Source organism: Somniosus microcephalus, chromosome 14 (genome assembly GCF_052327205.1).
Source record: "Somniosus microcephalus isolate GS21.2 chromosome 14, FLI_Smic_1.0, whole genome shotgun sequence".
In the NCBI taxonomy this organism is placed as follows: domain Eukaryota; kingdom Metazoa; phylum Chordata; class Chondrichthyes; order Squaliformes; family Somniosidae; genus Somniosus; species Somniosus microcephalus.
Window position 1 is genome coordinate 68,825,361 of NC_141000.1, and position 24,556 is coordinate 68,849,916.

At 41.8% G+C, this 24,556-nt stretch overlaps 1 protein-coding gene across 1 annotated transcript in view; it reads left to right on the forward strand.

Annotated features, from left to right (window-relative positions):
* The first annotated feature begins 18,184 nt into the window (after positions 1-18,184).
* The window catches only part of LOC147107528 (uncharacterized), an 85,411-nt gene continuing 79,039 nt past the window's right edge, over positions 18,185-24,556 (forward strand). Inside the window, exon 1 of the mRNA XM_086006614.1 lies at positions 18,185-23,895. Within this exon, the coding sequence (XP_085862740.1) occupies positions 18,274-23,895 (5,622 nt within the window). The 5' untranslated portion in view covers positions 18,185-18,273. The remainder of the gene's footprint in view (positions 23,896-24,556) is intronic.

Here is a 24,556-nt window from a genome sequence, read left to right on the forward strand (position 1 = left end):
ACATTGATGATGTTTTTAGTCATTTAAAAAATGTTTTTTATTCACTTATTTATTGGGTTAGAATTTCCGCAGGAGTTCTCCACCGTAACTTTTGCAGAAGATTGGCGTAAACACCAGAGGAACAACGTAAACAACCGTTGAATCCGTTTCTCCAGGATATCCACAAAAGTTATGGTGAAGATCGGGAGGACCCCCTCAGAAGTTCTATCCCATTACGTCAATCAACTTCATTGGGTTGTTTCTTTCCCCTGCTGAAAGAATAATCATTGCTATTACATGTGCAAACTTGATCTGGCCTGGCTACATTCTTGATTTCCATGGGAGAACACAGTGTGAATGTCTTATAATCAGATTGTTGAATCATCATAGATGTGTCACATCACAGACACTCCCTGTTTCATTCTCTGCGGTTTTGACACTGAGAGGGAACTCCTCTGTTTCCTCTGTTAACTATTTGTAACAAAATCATAGACACAAATATAAACACTTGAAATTTAAATACAAATACCAAGCGGAGGGAAAGTAGAGTAAGGGGTCGAATTTCTCATGGGGTCTCCCAATCTTCCACCGTAATTTTAGCGGAAACCCCAGAGAAATGTCGTAAGGAGCCGTTTACACCTTTACTCTTGAGGTTGTGAAAGGTGCTATATAAATGCAAGTCTTTAGTTCTTCTTTCTTTTTACCTCACGGCTTCCTCCGATCTTCTGCCGAATTTACAGCAAGAGATTATAGAACCCTTATAGAAATTCTACCCCATAATCTTTTTACCTGTGTCTTTTAGTATTTGATAATTAGCATATTTTTACGAATGGTCAGTGTGATGTCTCACTCCTCCATGTGCACTCCCTAGTGTATTGTTGTGGGATTGATAACATCTGCTGTGCAATTAAGACAGAACCCTGCTTTTGATATACCCCTAGTTCCTTAACTCTCACTAAAAAGGTAACAATCTACTTAAGTTTTAAAAATGCTACAAATAAATACATATTGGCCCATAATTTGCAGTCAGAAGCAAAGGTGTTCCCGCTGGCCATGAAGTAAGCTTCCTACAAAAATCTCCCGATCTCTGTGGCGAGAAGTTTGGCTTTTCCGATGCATAATTGAAATCAACGCAAATTAATGGGGAGTCCCTAATGCGAGCTGCTGTGATGTCAACAGGCTGCCTAAGCAGCCAATCAAAATGCAGAATTCTCACAGGCAGCGAACCAAGAAGTGAGTAAGCTCCTTTGATTCTAACTTTTTAAAACTGTTAGAGAACAAAACAAAGACTAGAGCTCTCACATGGGGAAAAGACAAACCTGAAATAAAGATCACAAGGGGGGGGGGAGATGTGGTCCACAGTGCAGCCAGTGTCGGAGCAGTGAATGACTGACCGCAACTTCAGGATTTCCGCGTTAGGATGCGCATACACTACATCCTGAAGTTGTGGTCAGTTTCAAAGGGGTAATAACAGCGAACACTGTTCGTTCACTGTTCCTACCCACCGCAAATTCTGGGCCATTATAAACGGTAAACTGCCAGTTTACACAAGTATTCCATGTATGGCACCTAGTTTGGTACCTCACCTCACCGGCCTAGTCTCTCCATGTAGCCTAGTCTCTCCACGTAGCATCAGCTACACCAGCCTTGTTGGAGGGTTACACATAATCAGATGTTTTTCTTCCCTAATTTTGAACATTTTCTTAATGAGGTTCCAGTTAAACATTGCAAATATTGGGGCAGATTCTGTGTAACTAGATCAGAATATCATTTAAAAAGAATGGCCTTACAATTTAATCAAAGCAGAGGAAATTTCACTTCCCCTCTCCTCTCCCTCGCCCCTCTACTACGGCATGTCAGCCATGGCTCAATTGGTAGCCCCCTCGCCTCTGAGCCAGAAGGTTGTGGGTTCACAGTCCCACTCCAGCGACTTGAGCACAAAAATCTAGGCTGACACTCCAGTGCAGTACTGAAGGAGTGCTGCACTGTTGGAGATGCGGTCTTTCGGATGAGAGGTTAGACACGGCCCCGCAGCTCTCTGCTGGTCCTGCACAGGCCGGGACAAGTTTTTCAATGTTAAAGTTCGCGCATGTGTGAAACTGTGAATCACCCCAAAAGTAATTACGGGGAACATTGACGTTAAACCGAGGTCCCGTCTGCTCTCTCAGGTGGACATAAAAAATCCCATGGCACTATTTCAAAGAAGAGCAGGGGAGTTATCACTGGTGTCCTGGCCAATATTTATCCCTCAATCAACATAACAAAAACAGATTATCTGGTCATTATCACATTGCTGTGTGTGGGAGCCTGCTGTGCAAAAATTGGCTGCCGCGTTTCCTACATTACAACAGTGACTACACTTCAAAAAGTACTTCATTGGTTGTAAAGCGCTTTGGGACATGAAAGGCGCTATATAAATGCAAGCCTATCTTTCTTTCATGCTTAGAGGGTAGAATTTCTACTGTACCAATGAACCATAGAAGTTTACAGTACAGAAAGGCCATTTGGCCCATCACGCATGTGTTTGATCTTTGTGAGAGCAATCCAACACTAATCTTCAAGTGAATGGTTCCTGGTGTAAAATTAGTGTTGGGCAGGGGTTTTGGAAGCTGGGAGGGTGAGGCAAGGCCAGGGCTGGGTTGGCTCGATGGAGCACTCCTACTTCTCCTGCCCCACAAGGATTGCACAGAAAAGTAATTTTTTTTTTAATTACCTCGGTCTCTTGGGATTAAAAACTACCCCAAGGAGACAGAAAGGTGAGAGTAAATGGAAATGTGGAACTGAATCCTTTTTAATAGACCAGCTCGTTAATATGTTGTACTGTCATTTGAAATTCTTTAAGACTATTTTATTCTTTTAAAGTATTGCCTTGTAATCTTTATTCAGTCATTTTCTCTTTATTTTAGTTTTATTTTGCCTGTTATAATATTTGCTTTTGTGTTTGTATTATGATATTTTCTTTCTAGTCCTAACAGCAAGCAGACTACAGAGAATCCAAAAGGTGGAAAGACAGATGAGCAAATGTTCTCTGGCTCTGCAAATAAGTTGCTTACAGACCTGACAAAGGTAATATACATTTTGATTTCTGTAATGTGTTTTCAATTTGCTGTTTAAGTCAATGATAAACTAAATTTAGAGCATACTGACATACTCTTTTTTTTTCTGTATTGCCGAAGGCTTTTCAGGGGTCTGTGGATCAAGAGAAGTCTTCAGCCCAAGAGAAACAAACAACTAGTGAAACCATTGCATTATTCCCAGGTACTTTGAAACAACCTGAGGATGGAATTCGACAGAAACTGGGAAGTTTTTTCAGTCGAACACCAAAATCCAAACCAGATCAACCACAAACCCTACCCCAAACCGAGAATGTCAGCAGCCCAGATTTGAACACTGAAAATCAATATGGAACTCGCATACTAAACCGGAATGTCAATCAAGAAAAGGAGCCATTTAGTAAGCACACCACCCAGGTCCTTGACAGTGAAGCTAGAGAGAATGGCAGGAAAACACTGGAGACAAGCTATCGTGAGACTCCTGCCACAGAGCAGACATTTGTACAAACACAATTGGTTGAGCTGGATAAATCGCAGATTGCACCTCCTAAAGCAATAGGACTTAATTCAAGCACTTTGGCACAATGCAAGGAAAGTGGAAAATCAGAGGAAAAACTTAATGGTTCAGCTTGTACCACAGATCCTAAAACCCACCGGTAAGTCATTTTGAAATTGTCACAATTTTTTATAGAATATTAGTGTTTCAAAGAAATTCAGTGACCTATTAGTGATCAACAGTGTTTTTCTAAATCTTTATTCTGAAGTAGCCTTTCCATTATTTCTTTCCTGCTTTGATGCCTGCACTTTTTTTTATCAACCAAGACAGCAGGGTGTTCTAACCCATAGGTACTGTTAATGTCTTGATGTATGTTGAAGGAGCCATGCTTGAGTGGTATCGGAAGCATCTTGTCCCAGTCAGTTTTCTTTCTCTCCCCAGAAATCCAGTCCTGATTAGTGAACTCACCCCTAGAATTGTCAAGAGGGAATGTTACTTGAGTCTCTGATTGAAATTTTGGAGGTAATTTTAACCTAACTTGCCAGGCGGGAAACCCAGAGGATTGGGTAGAGCATCGGCTTTGCACCCACCCGTTATCACTATCCATTGACTTCAATGGATAGTAAAATAGGGTGGGTGTAAAACCAGTGTTGCACCTGATCTTGTCAGTTTACTGATGGGTGAGTTAAGTAAAAATTGTGCAGTTGAGTGTCTAGTGTGCTAAGGTGGTACCTGCCAAGCCAGTTCTAATAGTATTATGAACACGGATGCAACTCTTCTTTCCCAATCCAATACATTATGTTACTCACTCACTAAGAACGTCAATTTGGGTTTTTGACCTATTGAAACAACTACATAGACGCTTGGGATCAGGAGTAAGCCATTTGGCCCATTAGGCCTGTTGTGTCATTTTGTTAGCCTCGGTCCCTTTAATCTGAATTTCCTGCCCTCTCTCCTTAACGCGTAATACCCGTACTTTCCAAGTAAATATTAATCCCTCTTTTTAACCCTCAATTGATTGTGCATCTATGGCCTTCTGGAGCAGTATGTATTACATTCTCACAACCCTTTGTGTGAACAAATTTTTCTTGCTTCAATTTTAACAGACTTACGCCTGGAGTTTCCTCCAAGGGTGCAATCAGGAAATTGCGCCTAAAATACACCCGACACTCCGCCCGTCTAGTCGAGGTGACATTGCGCCGAAATTTCCACGCAAACTAATTAACATAAGCCCGTGTGAGAAAATCACCCACAAATCAATGCAGCCAACCAGAGTAATTGCTTCGTGGCTGGAAAAGAGCCAATGGGGCCTCAAGGTACTAGGGTGGGTAGTATAACAGGTGAAGGGAAAACAAGCTCCCTTCAAAATGAGGCTGAAGACTACAAAGTAAGCAGCACTTATCTCTGGCCGTGTAAAGGTGAATGATCTCTGGCACAGCATGGCAAGCCTGAGGCTTTAATTCACTGATGATCTGCTGATTTGCATTGGATCCACATGACTATGGATGCCTGTGTGGATAAAAATTTGGGCGCAATGCAATGACCCCCCCACTCCCAAACAAGTGCAATTGGAGGAAACTGTGTTTTGGTGGTGGGACGTGGCCAGGTTTGTGGGCGGGGACTCCTTCGGGTGCAGGGATCAATTGGCGCACTTAACAGATTGCGGATACTTGGGCCTATGAGCATAACCCATTCACGCCCAAATTTCCATAATCTTTTACGCTTTTTGACTTCTTTGCGCCAGATTACGCATGTAACTGGACGCAAATCAGGAAGAAACTCTGGGCCTTAACTCATATCTTAAAATGATGACCTAGGTATTAGTCTGGGCCTGTTGTCGGGCCCAAACCTGACAACGGCACGTGTCCAAACCAAGAGACCCAATGATTGATGGAAATTGATCGTCAGGCCTCATCAGTACACTTGGTGCGAGCTATCAGCACTGGTCACACCTCCACAGGCAGCTCGCCTGAGCGAAGATATCAATGTCAGACTGCCTGCCTGCCTGCCTAAAAGAAAGAGGCCCACGAATTTATCATTGGGACCAACACCTGTGCAAATTGGGTGCAGGCCATCCCACTGCTAAATTGGTATGCTTCGCACCCATTTTAAGCTCAAACAATGGGTGCAACGCATATCAATTTCTACCCCATGTTCTCTTATTCTGCATCCCTTTACTAGAGGGAAGCGTCTATCATCATCTGGTCTGTCAATTACTTTCTTTATTTTAAATACCTCAATCAGATCACTTCTTAACTTCCTCTTCTCTAAGAATTACAACCCAAGCATACTCAGTACTTTCATCCACTGTATCCTACAACAGTATTACAACAGTGACTACACTTCAAAAGTACTTCATTGGCTGTAAAGCACTTTGGGACGTCCGGTGGTCGTGAAAAGCGGTATATTAATTCAAGTCTTTCTTTCTTCTTTTAAGGTGGGTTGCCCAAAACTAAAAACAATACTCCAGTTGAGGTCTGATCGCTGCTGTCTATCACTGTAATCGTACTTCCTTGCACTTATATTTTAAACATATGGGGTGGATTTTGCTGTGAAAATAACAGTGAAGCTAACAACACTCACCATTATTTATGCACAAACCAGACAGCAACTTCCACACTTAAACATGAAAATCCGGAAGTTGCTGTCCAAGATGCGCCATTCCTCCGCCGTCTGGCTGCCTACTCAAATATATTGAACGGTGTGAACTTCCTGTACTGACGTCGTAGATACGGATTAAACTCACCACAGAAAGTTAGGGTTTGTCCATTCTAGCCTAAGTACCCTTTTAACAGCATGCTAAGTCTTAATTACTACCAAACAACCTCTCTAGCACTGAAAATTAACTTTTATAAGTATGGAAACTCATTCCTTCCGCATTTAATTATTGTTGGAGATTTAAAAAATTTTAAAATGTAAATTTTTAAAAACATTTTTTTCTGTTTCTTTTATCTCTCTATCTTAATCGAATCTTTCTTTCCCTCTCTTTATTTCACTTTCTGTATCTGATTTGACATTGAATTCAATTTTGTAACTGACACTTCCTGGTACAGACCTGCGCAGCTTATTAACGATTCTTCAATCTGATTGATTAAGGGGATACACAGTTGCTTTCCCTGTTCACACAGATCCCAGATGCCGCATCGTTTAGATGGCCTGCTGACAGCAACTTGCTATTGGAAAAACCCCATAGATAGTCTATGGCCAAGTGCAAGTCTAACAAACAGTTACCGCCATTCATTCACCACTCACAGCAAAACCTGGCCCATTGTGATAAAGTCTAACATCTCATTAATCTTTTGATCACTTTTTACATTCATTCAGTTCCGTAATATTATATACAGATGGGTTGAGGAGTGTTCTTAAAATGGAATTTATTATTATATTTGCTGTAGCAACCTCAAATTCTCAGACCACAAGAATCATTGGTGTTTTACGAAATGATCAGCAAGTTCAGAAACCTGTTGAGTGGCATTCCACAGATATCTCTAGAATGACTTTTGTTTATTTTCGGTGAAAGATTTTTAATTTGCGTATGCCCACCCAAAGTCAACAACAACTTGCATTCATATAATGTAGAAAAATATCCCACAGAAGTGTAATTAGACAAAAACAGACTCTGAGCCAAAGAAAGATATTAGAGGACTAACTAAAAGCTTGGTCAAAGAGGTAGGTATTACTGAGAGTTTATAAGGAGGAGAGAGAGATGGTGAGTAGAGGGGTTTAGAGAAGGAATTCCGGAGCTTAGGACCCAGCCGACTGAAGGTGTGGCTGCCAATGGTAGGGCAAAGGGATTGGAGGATACAGAAGAGGTCAGAGTTGCAGGAAAGCACAGTTCTCAGAGAGTTGTAGGGCTGGGGAAAGTTACAGAGATTGGGAAGGATGAGGCCATGAAGGGGTTTTAGCATAAGAATAATAATTTTAAATGTGAGGTGGTGGGGGACCGGAAGCTAATGTAGGTCAGCGAGCACAGGGGTGATGGATGAATGGGTTAGGATACATATAGAAGGATTTTAGGTGAGCATTACCCTTAGCCAGCCTCTTTCTCTTAATATATTTGTAAAATCCTTTAGTGTTGTCCTTGATATCCCTTGCAAGTTTTTTCCCATATTCCATTTTTGCAGCTCTTACTACTTTCTTAATGGCCCAGAAATTCGGGTCGGGGGCTTCCCGCGGGTGCAAGCCCCCGACCTGCACTTACCTTGCGCGCCGGCAGTTGAGTTGTAGGGTCCCGTGGAATTCCGATCCGGGGCCTGCTCCAGCTGCCGGCGCGCAGTGCTTGCGTATCCCAGGGGCGCAGTTAGTTCGATGCGTCCCCTGGGATCACGTGGGCCATGGGGAGCCAATCGGAGCAGGGAATGCTCCATTCATAAGTCTTGACAGGAAGTGCTGTCAAGACTTATAAATACTACGGCCCCAAAATAGCATTAAACCTTCAAATAATTTTTTTTTTAAATCACATTTTTTAAATAAACTATAAATTACATGAAATAACTATTTTAAACAATAATTTAAATTTTTGAAAAAATAATTTTATATTCTAACGGGGCTAAAAATAAACTTACCTTGCTTTAAAGTATTTAAAAATAATAAACCTGTGGAAAAAATGTTTTAATTTTAATTAATTCACCACTTACCTTGTAAAAAGCAGGCCTTACGCCTGCTTTTTACATTTCTAAATTCTGGGGACTTACCCTCACGGAAAAACCTGTAAAAAAAAACCTAAGTTTGATGCGCACGCGCTGCCTCCCCCGCGCACGCGTTTGACCTCTGAACCCCTGCTTTCAGAGGAACAGAAGTGCTGGTTTCCCGCGCATGCACAGTGCATGCAGGAAACCGGCACTTCCATCGGGCCTACGGGTGACCATGGCGACCCGAATTTCTGGGCCTATATCTCTTTGCTGCTCTTTATCTCTTCCACTCCATGGGATCTCCACTATTCCTTGCTCTTGTATAAGCTTTTTTTTAGTTTTATACTATCCTCACCTTTTATTTTGACCAAGGTTGTTTAATTACACAAGTAGAGTTCTTGACCTTTGTATTGTCTTGTATTGTACCAAATATTTCTTTAAACACCTTCCACTGTTAACCTGTAGTTTTATCCATTAACAGTTCTGCCTAGTTGAGTTTCTGCCTCATCCTTTCAAAATCAGCCTAATCTAAATTTAAAACGTTGGTTCATGGCTCACCCTTCTCCCTCTCAAACCTCATGTTTGTTGTTAGCTAGGTATTCCCTTAACGCTAGATTATTGACTAATTCTGGCTCATTACTCATCACTAATTCTATTATGTCATGTTCTCTTGTTGGTTGAATAACATGTAGGGCTTGAATTTGCGATCGGAGGCTTCCTGCGGGTGGATTCCTCTGAACCTCAATAAAACTACGCACCTACCTGATGGTCCTGGATCCACGGAGACTCGCTCTCCTGGGCCTCTACGTGTAGGCCTGTGTAGAGGCCCGCGTATCCCAGGGGCACACGCAGTTCGTAAGCATCCCTGGGACCACGTGGGCCAGCTCAACCAATCAGAAAGGGGATTCCCATTCATGCTTATGGGGACTCCATTTACGTACGGAATCCCCAAAAGTTTAATAGGAATCACCCAAAAAATAAATTTTAACAACACTGAAATAAAAAAAATCATTACATGTTTAAAAGTAATGAAAATACAATTTAATTAAACATCTAAAACAACAATTTTTTGAAAAATAAATTTAAACATTTTTAAAGGGCCAAAGATAACACAAATTTATTTTACAGGTTTTTTAATGTTAAAATGATTTTTTTAAATGTATTTTAATATTTATTTCACCCTTACGCTGGTAAAAGAAGGCTTTATGCCTGCTTTTACCAAATAGCCCAACTCTCCGCCAGCGAATGTCCATTTTCCGAGGATGCGGATGATCTGTCAAGAAGATTCTTGACAGATCATAAAATCCGGGTTTTCGCGCATGCGCAGCACATGTGGTAATCCAGAACACTTACGACTGCGTACGCACCACGAACATGGTCATAGGCCCTGGAAAATCCGGGCTATTGTTCCAGAAAAACCTCCTCGTATACACTCAAGGATGTTAAATCTGTGAGTTGTTCAAGTAATTAATACTCAGACTTAATCAGTAACAATAAAACAGGTCTTTACTGGTTGGAGGTAGGGACTACACGTAGGTCTTTACTTCATGCCCACAGGCGGGAACTGAGGGGAGATCAGTACCCACAGTACTATTTATACCCCTATGGCCAGGAGTGGTACTGCGTATCACTACGCCCAACAAGTAGTGCAGTCCTGTCCATAGGTTCAAAGTAGCACACATATTACATACACAACATTCCTCCCTTCCTAGCTTTACAGTCATCTCCCCATTTAACATAACGTAATAACATATATACATATATAACTTCAGGGTTACATAACAGAATAACATAGATACATAGATAACTTCATGTCAAAACAGATCACAGATTCAGTCTCTGCGGAAAACAGTTCACAGATTCAATCTCTGTGGTGGAGTCGGTTCACGTTGCTGGAGTGACTCATTCAATAGTCCTTCCATGGATTTAACAGTTTGAACTTCCGAACTGAATTGGCTCCGTTCGGAGGGACCACGTGTGTGATCTGGTAGAGGTAATAATGGTTCAGATGGGTCATCTTCTGTTTCGACTTTTCCTTTTCTGCTTCTTGGAGACTCTCTGGGCTCCACTGTCAGCTGCCAGCTGCATGCGCAGTTCCTCCTTCTCTCCCTCCTTTTTCCGTAGTAGAGCCACCTTCTCCCGATGTTCCGTAGACTTTCGGTGCTCCTCCATGATTTCTGTATGGTGGGAGTCGAAGTTACAAGTTGGGCAGGACAGGACATAGTAATATTCGGTGTCGTCCTGATCTAGGCCAGCGAGAGGGTCTTCTATTTCCTCCATACCCAGCTGGGCGTTAGCCAGCTTTTGTTCCAAGTCCAGACATCTTTCCTGAAGAGACTTCTTCATGCGTACCTCTTCATCCAGCTTTTTCTGGGCTTTCAGCAAGTCGTTTACTAATGACCTCATTTGAGATTTTACTACTTCAACTTCTTTTGGAGATTGATTGATCGGACTATTCAATCCCTCTACCGGAGCAGCTGTTTCAGCGGTCTGTTGTTCTACGTTGACGTGAGTCAGCGTACTTTTGGCATCCAAGGGCTGCTCTGTTGCAGTCATCTCAGTCTGTGTTGCCACCTCAGCTCTTCCAATAACCTTTGAGAGCTCCGAACCCCTTTCGTTTGAATATTGAAGTTCGTGTTCAAGTTTTTCCCATTTCAGAGTCCTGTCCTTCAGCATATGCAGGAGTTGGCTGACCGTTAACTCCTCTGACATCAGACGTTTTGTGTGCTCCTGCTCCATTTTCTCCATCAGCTGCTTCTGTTGTCTTTCCAGATTCTCCAACTCTATATCAAAGAACTCTTTCGTTGCATTCAACTCTTGCTCAAAACGGCGAAGCATTTGTTCTAATTGCTGTTGTAGTTTGAAATGGAGTTGAGTTCGAGCCCGGTGTCCCTCAGAAATGGGCACATCAGTAGACTTGCCAGACTCAGAATCCACAGTTAAACTATGTTGTTGTTGCTCAGTGGAATTCTGTGCTGAAACTTTGTCTTTTGCACCTGAGTTGGGCTTACCATCATCCGTTCCAGAGTCTGGGCCGACTATCTTCACCGAGTTCGCACTCGTTATTGTTTGTAGGAAATGCCAGTCCATATTCATTTTCCTAATCCACTCCCGTCCTAGTAGTGGAGGACCTCCTTCAGATATCACATATAAGTTCATTATTTGACTGTCTTCGCCCTTGTGGACCACTGCAACCTCTATTTTCCCGATGGGGTACACTCTTTGCCCCGTGTATGTTTCCAATATAATCCCCGTATACTGTAGGGGAATATGTTGGAATAACTTTCCGTAATCTTTCTTATTTATGACCGTCAATGCCGATCCAGTGTCCAATTCCAGTTTTACTTGGACTCCTTCTATCTGAAGAGTGACCCAAATTGTCTGGAGGTCTGCACCCTTACCAGCGTTGAGTACTCTTAAGCTAGCCAGTTCATTACAGCTTAAGCTAGCCAGTTCATTACTGCTAGCGTCTGAATCGGACTCCTGTTCGGTCACCTTGTGTACCTTTGTGTATTTTCCTTGCGGTGACTTCTTGTTGCTGGTCTTCTTCCCTGACCTGCATACTCTAGCTATATGTCCAAGCCTACCACAAGTTCTACATTCTTGGTTTTTAAACCAACACTGGTTCTGATCATGCGTTGTCTTTCCACAACGATAACATTTGCCAGAACTCACACCCAATTTGTGTGCACTGAGCTCCGGTGACCGTAGCTGCATTACTGCCGTGCCTCTCGCTGCGGCTTCGTGTGCTGCTGCCATAGTGACCGCCTTCTCAAGCGTCAGCTCATTCTCCTCGAGCAGTCGCTTTTGTGTATCCTGTTTAAATAAACCACACACAAATTTGTCTCGAAGTGCCTCTGTCAGTCCCGTTCCAAACTGGCAATATTTCGCTAATTTACGCAATTCCAGCAAATAATCAGCATTGCTTTCATGCTGTAGCTGCCTTCTGTCATAAAATTTAAATCGTTCCGCTAGCATCAGCGGCGTGGGGTTTAGATGATCTTTCAGGACAGTAACAATCTCATCGAACGTCTTATCCGCCGGTTCATCTGGTGATAACAGGTGTTTCAATTGCCCGTATGTCTTCGCACCCATTAAATTTAATAATGTTAGAGCTTTATCTTGGTCACGAATTTTATTGGCCTTACAATAATTTTTTACTCTTTCAACATATATGGCCCAATCTTCGAGGTCACTATCAAAGGTGCTAATATTCCCGTGTTTAGGCATTGTAGATTTGCAATTTCTCAGATTTTATTTTCTTTACTTGTTATCAAAGATGGCGGCTTCCCGCTCTTGCCGTCGTCCTCCGCCCACAAAATGGCGGTTTTCCCGCGCTTGGCGGTCTTCACCCGTCCCCCGACGCCGTCTCCCTTCAGCCCCCGAGTGCGGCCCTTATCTTCGCCGCGATCGCCCGAGTGCGGCCCTTATCAGCGGATGCGATCGCTGGATCGCGAAGCGGCTCTCGGCTCTTATCAGGAGATGCGATCGCTCTGTTGAAACGCCTCCCGCTCGAAGCGGCTCTCGCGCCCTATTCCTCCAGCTCCCCCAGCCCCGTTCGTGCGGCCAACGCGGTCGACTGCCTGTCGCGTCGCTGCCCGGCTCAGACAACGGCTTACCCACCACCAAGCTGGAGAAGAAGCTGACGGTCGCCGATGGAGGCTCCGAGGTCAGGATGTCTTCCAGTGGGGTGGAGAGGGTGGAAACCTCTCTGCAACATCCTGGCTGTGGACGAAGCTGCCGTGGAGTGACTGCCGCAGGGTCCGAATCAGACTCGTCGCCAGTGTTAAATCTGTGAGTTGTTCAAGTAATTAATACTCAGACTTAATCAGTAACAATAAAACAGGTCTTTACTGGTTGGAGGTAGGGACTACACGTAGGTCTTTACTTCATGCCCACAGGCGGGAACTGAGGGGAGATCAGTACCCACAGTACTATTTATACCCCTATGGCCAGGAGTGGTACTGCGTATCACTACGCCCAACAAGTAGTGCAGTCCTGTCCATAGGTTCAAAGTAGCACACATATTACATACACAACAAAGGAATTCGCTGCCTTTGGGAGTCGAACTGTTCTGCTTCTCCCACTCCATGTAAAAGTTAAAGTCTCCCATTATAACCACTCTGATTTGCAACCAGCTTCCCTGATCTCCATATTTGTGCATCACGCTACTTTATCACTGCTCTCAGGAGATCTATAGTCAACTCCCACCAAAGTCTTGCATCATTTTCTATTGCTCAATGCTACCCAGAGCGTTTCTACTGCTTGCTCAGTCTCAGGTGGATAGTACCCGAGGAGAGGGAACCATTTACATTGTCAGCTAGCATAAGTTGTTTGGTCAGCACTTTAATGAGAATAGGGTCAAGAGAGCCGGAGCTGGGTCTCATGGACAAGATGGCCTCGGAGAGGTCATGAGGAGAAATAGGAGAGAAACTAGAGTGGGACGCAGGTTCAGGGCTAGGGCCGGGGGCGAATGTTGGCAGAAGTTTGGATTGCTGGGCAAGGGGAAGGGGGGATGTGGCAGAGGCAGCTGAACAGATGGTCTCAAACTCAACAATAGATGGGGGTAACTTCACTTTCACCGCTTAGCTGGTAAACCAGCAGAGTGGATCAATCGCCCATGATCGAACCTGCTAAGTTTTCATTTCCATTGCTTTTCGGAATTAAAATTGTTCAGTTTTTATAACAGGCGGGCAGTCCATTCTGCCAGTTTGCTGCCCAAGGTGAGAATTACCTCCACGATGCCAGAGTTATTTTCATGAAGGAACATTTTTCTTTCAAACGAGGGCCATTGTTACAGCTTTTACAAAATATTACAAAGTATTTACGGCACAGAAACAGGCCATTCGGCCCAACAGGTCCATGCCAGTGTTTATGCTCCACACGAGCCTCTTCCCACCCCTCTTCTCCTAACTCCATCAACATATCCCTTTATTTCCAATGCATGTTGCTATGGTAATATTCAGTAACCTGAATATAATTTTTAATATTAGGTGCTCCATGAACAAGCTATCTTGTTCAGACATGATTGTGATATTGATCCGGAAGAATTGATAATACACCCTTTCACACCAGGTCACTGACATGGGAAATCACAACAACGATTCATCTATTATATCTATAATGTAAAGAGATAGGTCTTAAGAATTCTAATTGGCTGAACAATAGTCTTCAGGGATGGATTTTAGCCAGTTAGAGGCCAATTTTTCTCGCATTGCTCCCACCTCTAAATCAGATCTAGAGGCGCTAGAAGAAATTTTTAAAAATAGCTATAAAGAATTGAAATTCCCTGGACCCACTCGTACTCTAATGGCTGAAATCTCGGAATGGTTTGTGCTGCTTTTTGGTTATACTAAATGTTCTTTGATAATGGCAGATGGCTGGATCCTCAGAACTATAGCACATGGCACTTAACCATTCTATTATATAAGGGTTTATAAATTCGTCTCGGGCGGTGGTGTATAACGGGCAGTATCAGATCGGCCGTCCATTATACACTGCGCTTGATAATCAGTTCCATTGCAGTCAATGGTGAATGTTTCAAATCTTGCCTTTTTATTATGACAAAATTTAACAAGACTAGAGCCTTCATCTTCCCCTCCAAGTCATACACCATCCTAACTTGGAAATAGATCACTGTTCCTTCATTGTCGCTGGATCAAAAGCCTGGAACTCCCTACCTAACAGCACTGTGGGAGTACCTTCACCACACGGACTGCAGCGGTTCAAGAAGGCAGCTCACCACCACCTTCTCAAGGGCAATTAGGGATGGGCAATAAATGCCGGCCTTGACAGCGACGCCCACATCTCATGAATGAATTAAAAAATATATATCTACACACTGCAGATTGACTAATGCGGGTGATGATGCCCATGGCACCTTGAAATGACCTGGAGGCAACAACAGCAACGCATTTATATGGCACTTTACATGAAAACATCCCACGGTGCTTCACACATAAGTGTAAGGAAAACCAAAACCAAGCCATGAAGGGAGGGGTTAGGAGGGATGGCCAAAAGCTTGGTCAAATACGTGAGTTTTGAGAAGCTTTTTAAAATGAGAACAGAGAGGTAAGTAGTTTAAGAAGGGAATTTGAGATAGTAGGATTCAGGTTGGTAAAGGTTGTGCCATCAATGGTGGGGCAATGGAGAGGAGATGTACAAAAGGCCCAGTCGGTGGAATGGAATGTTGAGGGGTTATAGAGCTGGAGAAGATTGCAGAGATAGGGTGGGGCAAGGCCCTGGAAGGATTTAAAGACGGCGGTCCTCTTCTTCCTCCAAAAATTACAAGTAAAGGAGGGTTACTATGGGGCAATCCATTGTGGTAATATTAATGAAATAGGGCCCAAGTTGCCAGACAGTTATCTGAACACCTAAGTGAAAACAGAAAGAAACATAAAAAGAAGAAAAAAGTTAACCAATTCCCCTTAAGCAAGGTTCTTTAAAAGTATTTTCATCAACAGCTTAGGCCCTAACAACAGTGGGCTTCCATTTTATATAGGCGTGTTGATGAAATACTGATATCTTAGTGGGAAATGCCAAGGAATTACATTAAGGATGGTAAAACATCTTTATGGTCTCAAACTCATTTATCAAATATTTATCAAACTCGTGCACACCACCAGCATGAGAAGAAAATACCGAAGAAAACTTGATGGGGCACCAAATCTGGCAAGATGCTCTCCACTCTTATTTCTTGTCAGTTTTGCCAAATTTATCAACTTTTTGACGATACCCAACATCTAGGCTATGAGGTTTAATTACCTGCTCTGTGATCTCATTAGGTTTCTTTTTCAAATTGAAAACAGCTACCAACACGCTCACAACATTCTTGGCTCAGTAAAGTCATCAAGATTTTATTGTTTCATCTATTTTTATTGCCTTAGATTAGTGTTTGATAAATGTGCAGCTTTGTTGGAAAATTTAATTTTAAGATGGAAGTCAAAGCATGATCATAAAGATCCATCAAATACATTTTTATACATTTACGAGGCTGTCTTTTCTTGTTTACATAATAAGTATTGTACACTTGTAGTTCTGTAGACCTTGCAAGTACCTACTGCCTGCACAAAGGGGAAGAGAGTCAAGTTTCTACGTCACAAACCTATAAATAATTTCAGCTGAAGAGAGAGTAAGAAACAAGATTATAGTTGAAAAAAAGATTCTATCTTATTCTACATCACTCAAAAAGACGTGACTGTATTCAGATGCAGAACTTGATGACGAATCATGCAGGAATTATTACACATACCTTTGCTTAACCTCCTGTTGATGGTTGATTGGATAAAATTGACAGATGATTTATAGTGGATGACAAATACTTAAAGGCATTGGCCTAGAAATTGAGTCATGTAGCACTCATTTTACAGGCACTACGCAGCTTCCTAAGGCCCCAAAATGGTGGCCATGAAGCACCCATGCACTTACAACCCAAAGTGCGCTGCCCGCCATATTAAGTAAGGACAAGCAGGAGGCATTATTAGGCGTTAGGCTGTTTGCATATGCAAATAAGGGGTCTAATGCTTGCTTCAGGTCCCCACTGGTCCTGGCCTTCGATCTCCTCTCGCCCTCCCCACCTCCTCCCGGCTCCCCTCCTCCCGATCGCACCCCCTCCCCCCTGAGGCCTGCGATTCCACCCCTGGCCACCAATCATTTCCCCGCTCCCCCCTGGCCACCAGTCGCTCCCACCCGCATGGCTTGCGATTCCCCCCCCCCCCACCCCCCCCCCCAGTCCCAAGGCCCGTGATCCCAGCCCCGGCCACCGATCACTTACTTGTGGGCTGTTGCGGCACTAGCAGCAGCCCGAACCCCCAATACTTACTTGCGTGGCTTCCTTCCACAGATGTGAATGAGAGTTGAAGTTCGAGCACATTGTATTGTTCTGTTTATATAAGATTATATAAATAATAATTTATTATTAAAATTAAATAATGAGTTTGCTGTATTGATGTGAATTGCCATCACCTTCAAAATTAAAAACAATACTAAAATGGGAGGCAGTCAACCATGACTGATGGTTTATAAGACAGGAGAGAAATAATTTTAAAAATCACTTATATTTTGTTTGCAGATGCAGCACAATAAATATATAGTAAAACTAATACAAACCCGAATGATCTTCACCAATAGTTTCTTCCACAATTTTTTAAAAGTTTATTGTGAGGTGGAATTTATTAATGTTTTTGAGGGAATGACTCAATTAACAAATGGACAATGTACAATAGAATAATTGTTTTAAAATAACCCATGATCACTGACTTCATGTGTATCACTGAATATCCTAAAATTGTGTGATGCAAATATTAGAAAAAAAAATTATGATTTAATTGAACTTCATATAAGATGACATTTTATAAGGAAAAAAAACTATCATTCAGTATTCCTTATATTGTGGGCATTGGTGTTTTACATATTTACAGCCTTTCCTAGGTTGTACATCTGAGTGAACTAACCCTCTAAAGTCCTATTCATGAGACAATGCTAGTTTTTATTCTATTGCCTTATATATTTTCAAATCAAAAGATTAATGTTTTCTTTTTTTTATCTCCCTCTGGCTTACCTCCAGCATTGAAATTGAGATGGTGCCAGTTGTCAAGTGACATATCTGTAAATTGTGTTATAGTTTTCTTTCATTGGTTTAAAACAACATTCTAACATATACATAAAATAATAGCTTTTTTGTATTTGTTCTTGGGATCTGGCCATCACCAACAAGGCAGCATTTACTGGCATTAAGGAGTCAATCATGTAGTGTGGGACTGGAGTCATGTGTAGTCCAGCTCCCTTTCCTGAAGAGCAGTAATGAACCAGTTGGGTTTTGTACAAATATTGTCATGTTTTCTGGTGCTAGCCCATAAATTATCACATTTCTTGAATTCAGTTTCACAACTTACCATGGTGGGATTTGAATTCATGACTTCTATGTTGCTAGTCCACCACCATAACCATTAAATTGTTTTACTATGCCCACAGTGTGAGAGTTATCATTTTAAGTACAGATTTTTTTTCTCCAACTTTCAGGAAATTACAGAAGTTCATCAGAAGTATTTCATTGGAAAGGGATGTTGGTTCAGTAAGTACAGACAAGGATGCTGTTGATAAGAAAACCCTAACAATGCTACATACTGCAGTTGGTGAACACAAAGAAAATACTAGCCAAGTTTTAGAAGATGGAGCCAGTGAAACAGATAATTCTAAGAATGAACAAGACATGTCTCCTCCACCAACTATCACTTATTCAACTTACTGTGGAGCAAGGAGGATCAGAAGAAGGAGATCTCAGAGGAATCCATTTAAACCGCTAAATCCCACAATCTCTGAAGTAGATGAAAAGAGTGTGATTTCATTGGTTGATCCAGTGAAGGAAGAAACTAACCATGGTATTCCTTTGCAAGCTCCGACAATGACTGGGATCCAAACACGATTAGAAGAAAAAATACCCTTAATAAATCATGGCAAAGAAAATGATGAACTACAGCCCAGAATCTGCACAGAGGAATTTCCATCAAGCAAACCTGGGTTGGTCGAAGATGCAAAAACAGAAAATGAAACACCGACACCACAACGTTCTTTCAGTGGAGTCAGAAAAGGAGAAATAACAAAAGTAGAACGTGAATGTAACACAGTGACAATAGGCACAATAGCTAGCACCAAGAAACAAGTATTACAATCTGATACATCAGCATCAAACACAACTGGCATACAAAAGATAACTGCTGTCAATCCAAGTGGCATGTCTGTCCCAAGTATAACTGTGACACTTGGGGACTTGCATTCAAAAGGAAGCAGTGTGCTGGAGAGGAGCACACAATGCTTCATTCAGAAAGATAATCTAATCACTAAGCACGATGATCTGAGCCACAAGGATGAAGTCCATGCGGACGTAACAACAGGTAAAATCACTGTTCAAACTGATATTTCACCCAAAACAACTATTATCATGAACTCTCATCAGGAGACGCATGTTTCATCCGCTTTAAAGACAATCAGTAGAAAAGAAAATGCAACAGATGTACCAAAGGCACACTGCCCTACCGTAGATGCAGTTGAAGCAGCAACAACTCAAAACTTGAAACCTGTCAACTCAAATCATTTTACACCCTTAACAGAGTCTGGCCAACAAGCTGATAACGCAGATGGACAAGGAAAAGGTATTGTTGCTGATTCAGCAGAAGATCGGGCTCTAACAGTTCCTGTAATTACTGGCTCAAAGTTAGATGATATGGAAAAACAGACTGAGCAAACGGAACCTGTGGGCAAAAGTAAAAAGCAAAGCCTGATGCTGGAAATTTTGGACAATGCCACTACTGCTCTAACAAAAATTGTCCCTTTAACAGAGCCAGTGAAAACAATCCACCTGAGCAATGAGGTAGATACATCAAAAGTAATACCAAATGAAGCTTGTGATAAGTATGATATACAATTGGAAGCTGGCAGCAGGACCCAGATAAATAGACACACAACAGGATCAAATGTCTTTGAAATGGTCAATAACAAAGCGGGTATTCCTGATGTCTCTGCCAATGACATACCAAAAAAGTATACAGACAAAGATAATGTAACAGAGTTATCTACTGGGAGTCTCACAACAGGGACTGGATATGCAATTGAGAAACCATCAAAAGAGTACAGTCAAACAATACAAAGGAAATCAGTGCCTGACATAATTCACGTAAACGAAGAATCATCTTCTGAAGTATTGCAAAAACAAATGAGTAATAATTCATCGACTTTGACAACTGGCGAAGTAATAAATGCAACAAGAAATGAAGATATAGCTATCAATGCTAATTTTACCGATGAATCAACAATTGTAATTGAGAATGATGAACATCTCAAGATACCAAGTGATACTGTCTCTACAATTGCTACAGAAGCAGCCCCAAGTGCAATGCAGTTAGATGAGGTTAGCAATTCTGAAGCCACTACAACTACTGAACCCCGAGAGATTGCAGAAGCCAGCTACGCACAGACTGAGAAATCATTGTCCATTCAAAATCCAGACCAATCGCTTAAAATTTCTTCTGAAAAAGAGCATGACTGGACTTCAGAATCATCACAGCGTACTCAAGCCTCTTTGCTTGAACCTAAGGTTTCTAGAGGAGCCAAGATTTTATTAGCTCACGAGAGTATATTCTACAGGTACTATCAAGAATCAACAAATTTATTATTAGGTTCAGACAAGGATACACATTCAATTGCAAATAGTGAGATCATAACAGTACCAGCCTTCAAACACAACCAGCTGGTTGAAGAAATACAGGACAACAGAAAAGCATCTCATTTTGTAACAGCACAGAAAGATATCAGTGAGACATCCCTGGGGACAAGGGGCAAGTATAGCCCATCAGACAACAGTTTGTGGTACAGATGTTTTCAACAAAGTACTGGTTTGTCAAACATGGGAGAAAATACACAGTCTAATATAGTCAATGAAACAAATTCGGGAAGTACACAGGCCGATGAAATTATACAGTCAACAAAGCCAATTGCTTTAGTAGCAAATTCTGCCAAGGAAGCAATTCAAGGTACCTTACAGGAAGATGCAGTGAATAATTCCAGAATGAGCCATTCTAATGAGCAAAATGAAGAAATGGAGAAGAGAATCAAAACCTATGACAGCAAGGACTCAAATGTATCACATTCAGTCGAACCAGAAGGCGAAGGGACTGCCCTAAAAATCAAAGAGAAGAAAAAAGAACAAATCACTTTACAATCAGGAGCAGAATTAATAAGAGGCATGTGTGCAGCTGAGGCATCCCAGGCACATCCAGTGGAAAAAGTGCTAACCACGGATAGTGGCGATGCTTTGAAAGGAAAAACAAAAGAAGTAACAGGGGAAATGATCTTTTCAGCCATACAAGTAAGACCACAAACCCAACCAAGTACCACAGTTATTAAAGAGGATGTTACTACTGTAAAAACAGGGTCAGATCTAATAACGATTGCTAGGGTGAAGGGTGTTACTGAAGATGTTGATTTAAATGAGTGCACAAATAATTTATCAGTGAGCAGCACAATTGAAGAAACAGCTGAGGAATTAGTGAAGACAGTACAAGTTAGTGTCAAGAGAGTGGAAGAGGTGGTACAGTCACAGATACCAGAGGAGCCTGAAAATAACTCGATATGCACTGCTGGAGGAGAGAGTAAAGCCTCACCTCTGGTGACATATGAAAATGTTTCCGAATATGTTCCTTCAGTCTACAGAGCTGATGAGAAAGATGTCTCTATGATGATGGAACCACGAGATAAAAGTATCGAATCAGCACCTTTATTGCCAGTGGACACTGACCTTACACTGGCACATCCTGTTAAAGATGTAATAGAGCAGGAGGCAGATAGAGGCCTCTTAAATCTTACCTCAACAAGTCATGCAACTGGCATCACAAAATCTGTACTTAAAACAGGTGAGGACAAAGTGAATGATGGTCAAGTAAGAGCACAAGATCCTACAAAAGAAACAGAACAGAGAACTGAGCTGAGAAACATTGCAATTGCTGCAGAAGATTCCTTGCAGGAAGCACCTTCAGAAATGACAGAAACAGACAATCAAAACTCGGATTCCACGGCTCAGGAATTGACTGGAATAGTACCAGAGCAGTGTACTATTATTGATCCAGCACAGGGGCCGGCTGTATTAAGAACTGATTCTGCAAAATCATCCCAATTAAATGACTTCCAGGAAAATTCAATTGCTGATTTTGAGAAAAGTGTAACAAACTCAGAGGAAGAAAAACATTTTCAATCGGGTTCTGTCCAGTTAAAAATAAGTAAGACCAGTCAGTCAGCTGACCAGGGAGAGTCCACAAATCAAAACACAAAATCTGAAGAAGATGGAACATGCATGGTTTCCAAAATACAGACAAGCTCCAACATCCTATTAGCAGATTTAGTTAAGCCAGCGAATAGAATGCCAAAAAGAATGATACACAAAGTTATACTTTCTGCCAAGGAGGCAGTTACAAGCATTCCGGTACCTAGTGCAGCAGAACTGCCTTTATCAGACTCGGGACCAGCTACCGAGAGTGACACGACCTTACCATCAGAAGCAAAATCAGCTGTAGAACTCGTGTCTTTCACTGAAACAGTAACACCACATACCCAACAAAGTAGTGTTGTAATCAAAGAGGATGTTACTGCTGTAGAAATAGGTTCAGATGTAATAAAACATGCCAGTCTAACGGACAGTACTGAAGATGTTAATTTAAATGAGTGCACAAATAATTTATCAGTGAACAGCACAATTGAAGAAACAGCTGAGGAATTAGTGAAGACAGTACAAGTTAGTATCGAGAGAGTGGAAGAGGTGGTACAGTCACAGATACCAGAGGAGCCTGAAAATAACTCGATACGCACTGCTGGAGGAGAGAGTAAAGCCTCACCTCTGGTGACATATGAAAATGTTTCTGAATATGTTCCTTCAGTCTACAGAGCTGATGAGAAAGACATCTCAATGACGATGGAACCACAAGATAAAAGTATCGAATCAGCACCTTTATTGCCAGTGGACATTGACCTTACACTGGCACATCCTGTTAAAGATGTAATAGAGCAGGAGGCAGATAGAGGCCTCTTAAATCTTACCTCAACAAGTCATGCAACTGGCATCACAGAATCTGTACTTAAAACAGGTGAGGACAAATTGAATGATGGTCAAGTAAGGGCACAAGATCCTACAAAAGAAACAGAACAGAGAACTGAGCTGAGAAACATTGCAATTGCTGCAGAAGATTCCTTGCAGGAAGCACCTTCAGAAATGACAGAAACAGCCAATCAAAACTCGGATTCCACGGCTCAGGAATTGACTGGAATAGTACCAGAGCAGTGTACTATTATTGATCCAGCACAGGGGCCGGCTGTATTAAGAACTGATTCTGCAAAATCATCCCAATTAAATGACTTCCAGGAAAATGTTATTGCTGATTTTGAGAAAAGTGAGTCCAGCCAGGGTGATTTCACAAATGAAAGTATGAAAAATGTAGAGGAGGACGAAGCAGAAAGAATTTCTGAAATACAGACAACCTTTGACCTAGTGTTTGCACGTTTAACTAACATAGTAAACAGAAACGTCACAGAAAGCATAGAAACCATTGAAGATCATCTCAATAATGAGAATGAAATGGAGCCTCAATTTTCAGAAAAGGAAGCGTTGATCCTAGACACACCATCGAGCCACAACTTCAACAGGAGGAATATTTATCCTTTTGATTTACCAACAATATATGAAGAACCGGATTTAGAAAATGATGCAACAATAGAAACTTATAATATTACCCATTCTCCAACTTCATCAACACAGGACAATTCCAACGAATCGGTTACATCTGTGCTTGAATCTGCAGAAGTGTCTTTACATTTGATGCAAACAAAAAATATAGTTCAAGAAGTTCAGGAAGAAGAGAAACCAACCAGTCCTGTTCCTATATTAGACGTGAGCCCGACACTCCCCAATGACCACTTGGACAAAACAACTGTAATATCTCAGGACATAACTGAGGAACAAAACTTGTTGTCACAATTACAAACGGAAACATGTGTGGTTGATTCCAATGCCTCCCCTAAACCTATGCCTTCTGCAGCAGTAGATAGTGTATTCTACAGATACTTTCAGTTGTCTAAGTGTTATGTACCAGAGGTTGAACAAGCATCATCTGAAAGGACTGCTAAAAAGCTAACTCATTTGCAACAGAAGCCAATTGAAGACTCAAAACTGTTAAAATGTCCACCAGATTCAAAGGTAAGATACTTTATTTTCTACTTTACTTTCAGGATAAGATTGCTCCCTAATCTTTGCCAGTCCCACTGTAAAAGGTGCTACTAAGAGGTGTGCAAAGGCAACCCAAAGAGACATTCTCTCCTGATGTTTCCTTCTTTCCTTGAAGGGAAATGTCTGCTTACGATATGGTGCCTTTGCACAGCAATGTAGTGTTGGGGAATGATGGGCGTGAAGCCATCTATTACCAATCTATGGCACTGTGCGCTGGTTCACTCATGCAGCACCATGCTGCTCCAAAAGTCAGCTTTCATAACATTGCAATTTGGTTCAGATATTTTTTTGTTAGCATCCTGACAATTTGAATATGCGTTCCTTTAATGTGTAATATTGGAATTAAACTTCATATTTTCTTAGCTTCTCCTTTTCTTCACCCTCCCTTTTTGATAACTTTTTCCCCTTATGCAACATACCATTCTTTGCTGAAATTGCAGACAGATAACATTCTTTAAGGCTTTTGCCAGTTCTGTTTTGCAGTTGACCATTAGGAGCTGCACAAAGGTCGTCTGGGTTGACACATCCAGAGGTCTTCTTTCCCTTCCTCCACAGAATTGCTTCCATTCATCCTTGTTATTTTGGCATCAATCAGGAATTTACTGTCTCTGGGATAGCAAGAGTTAGATAC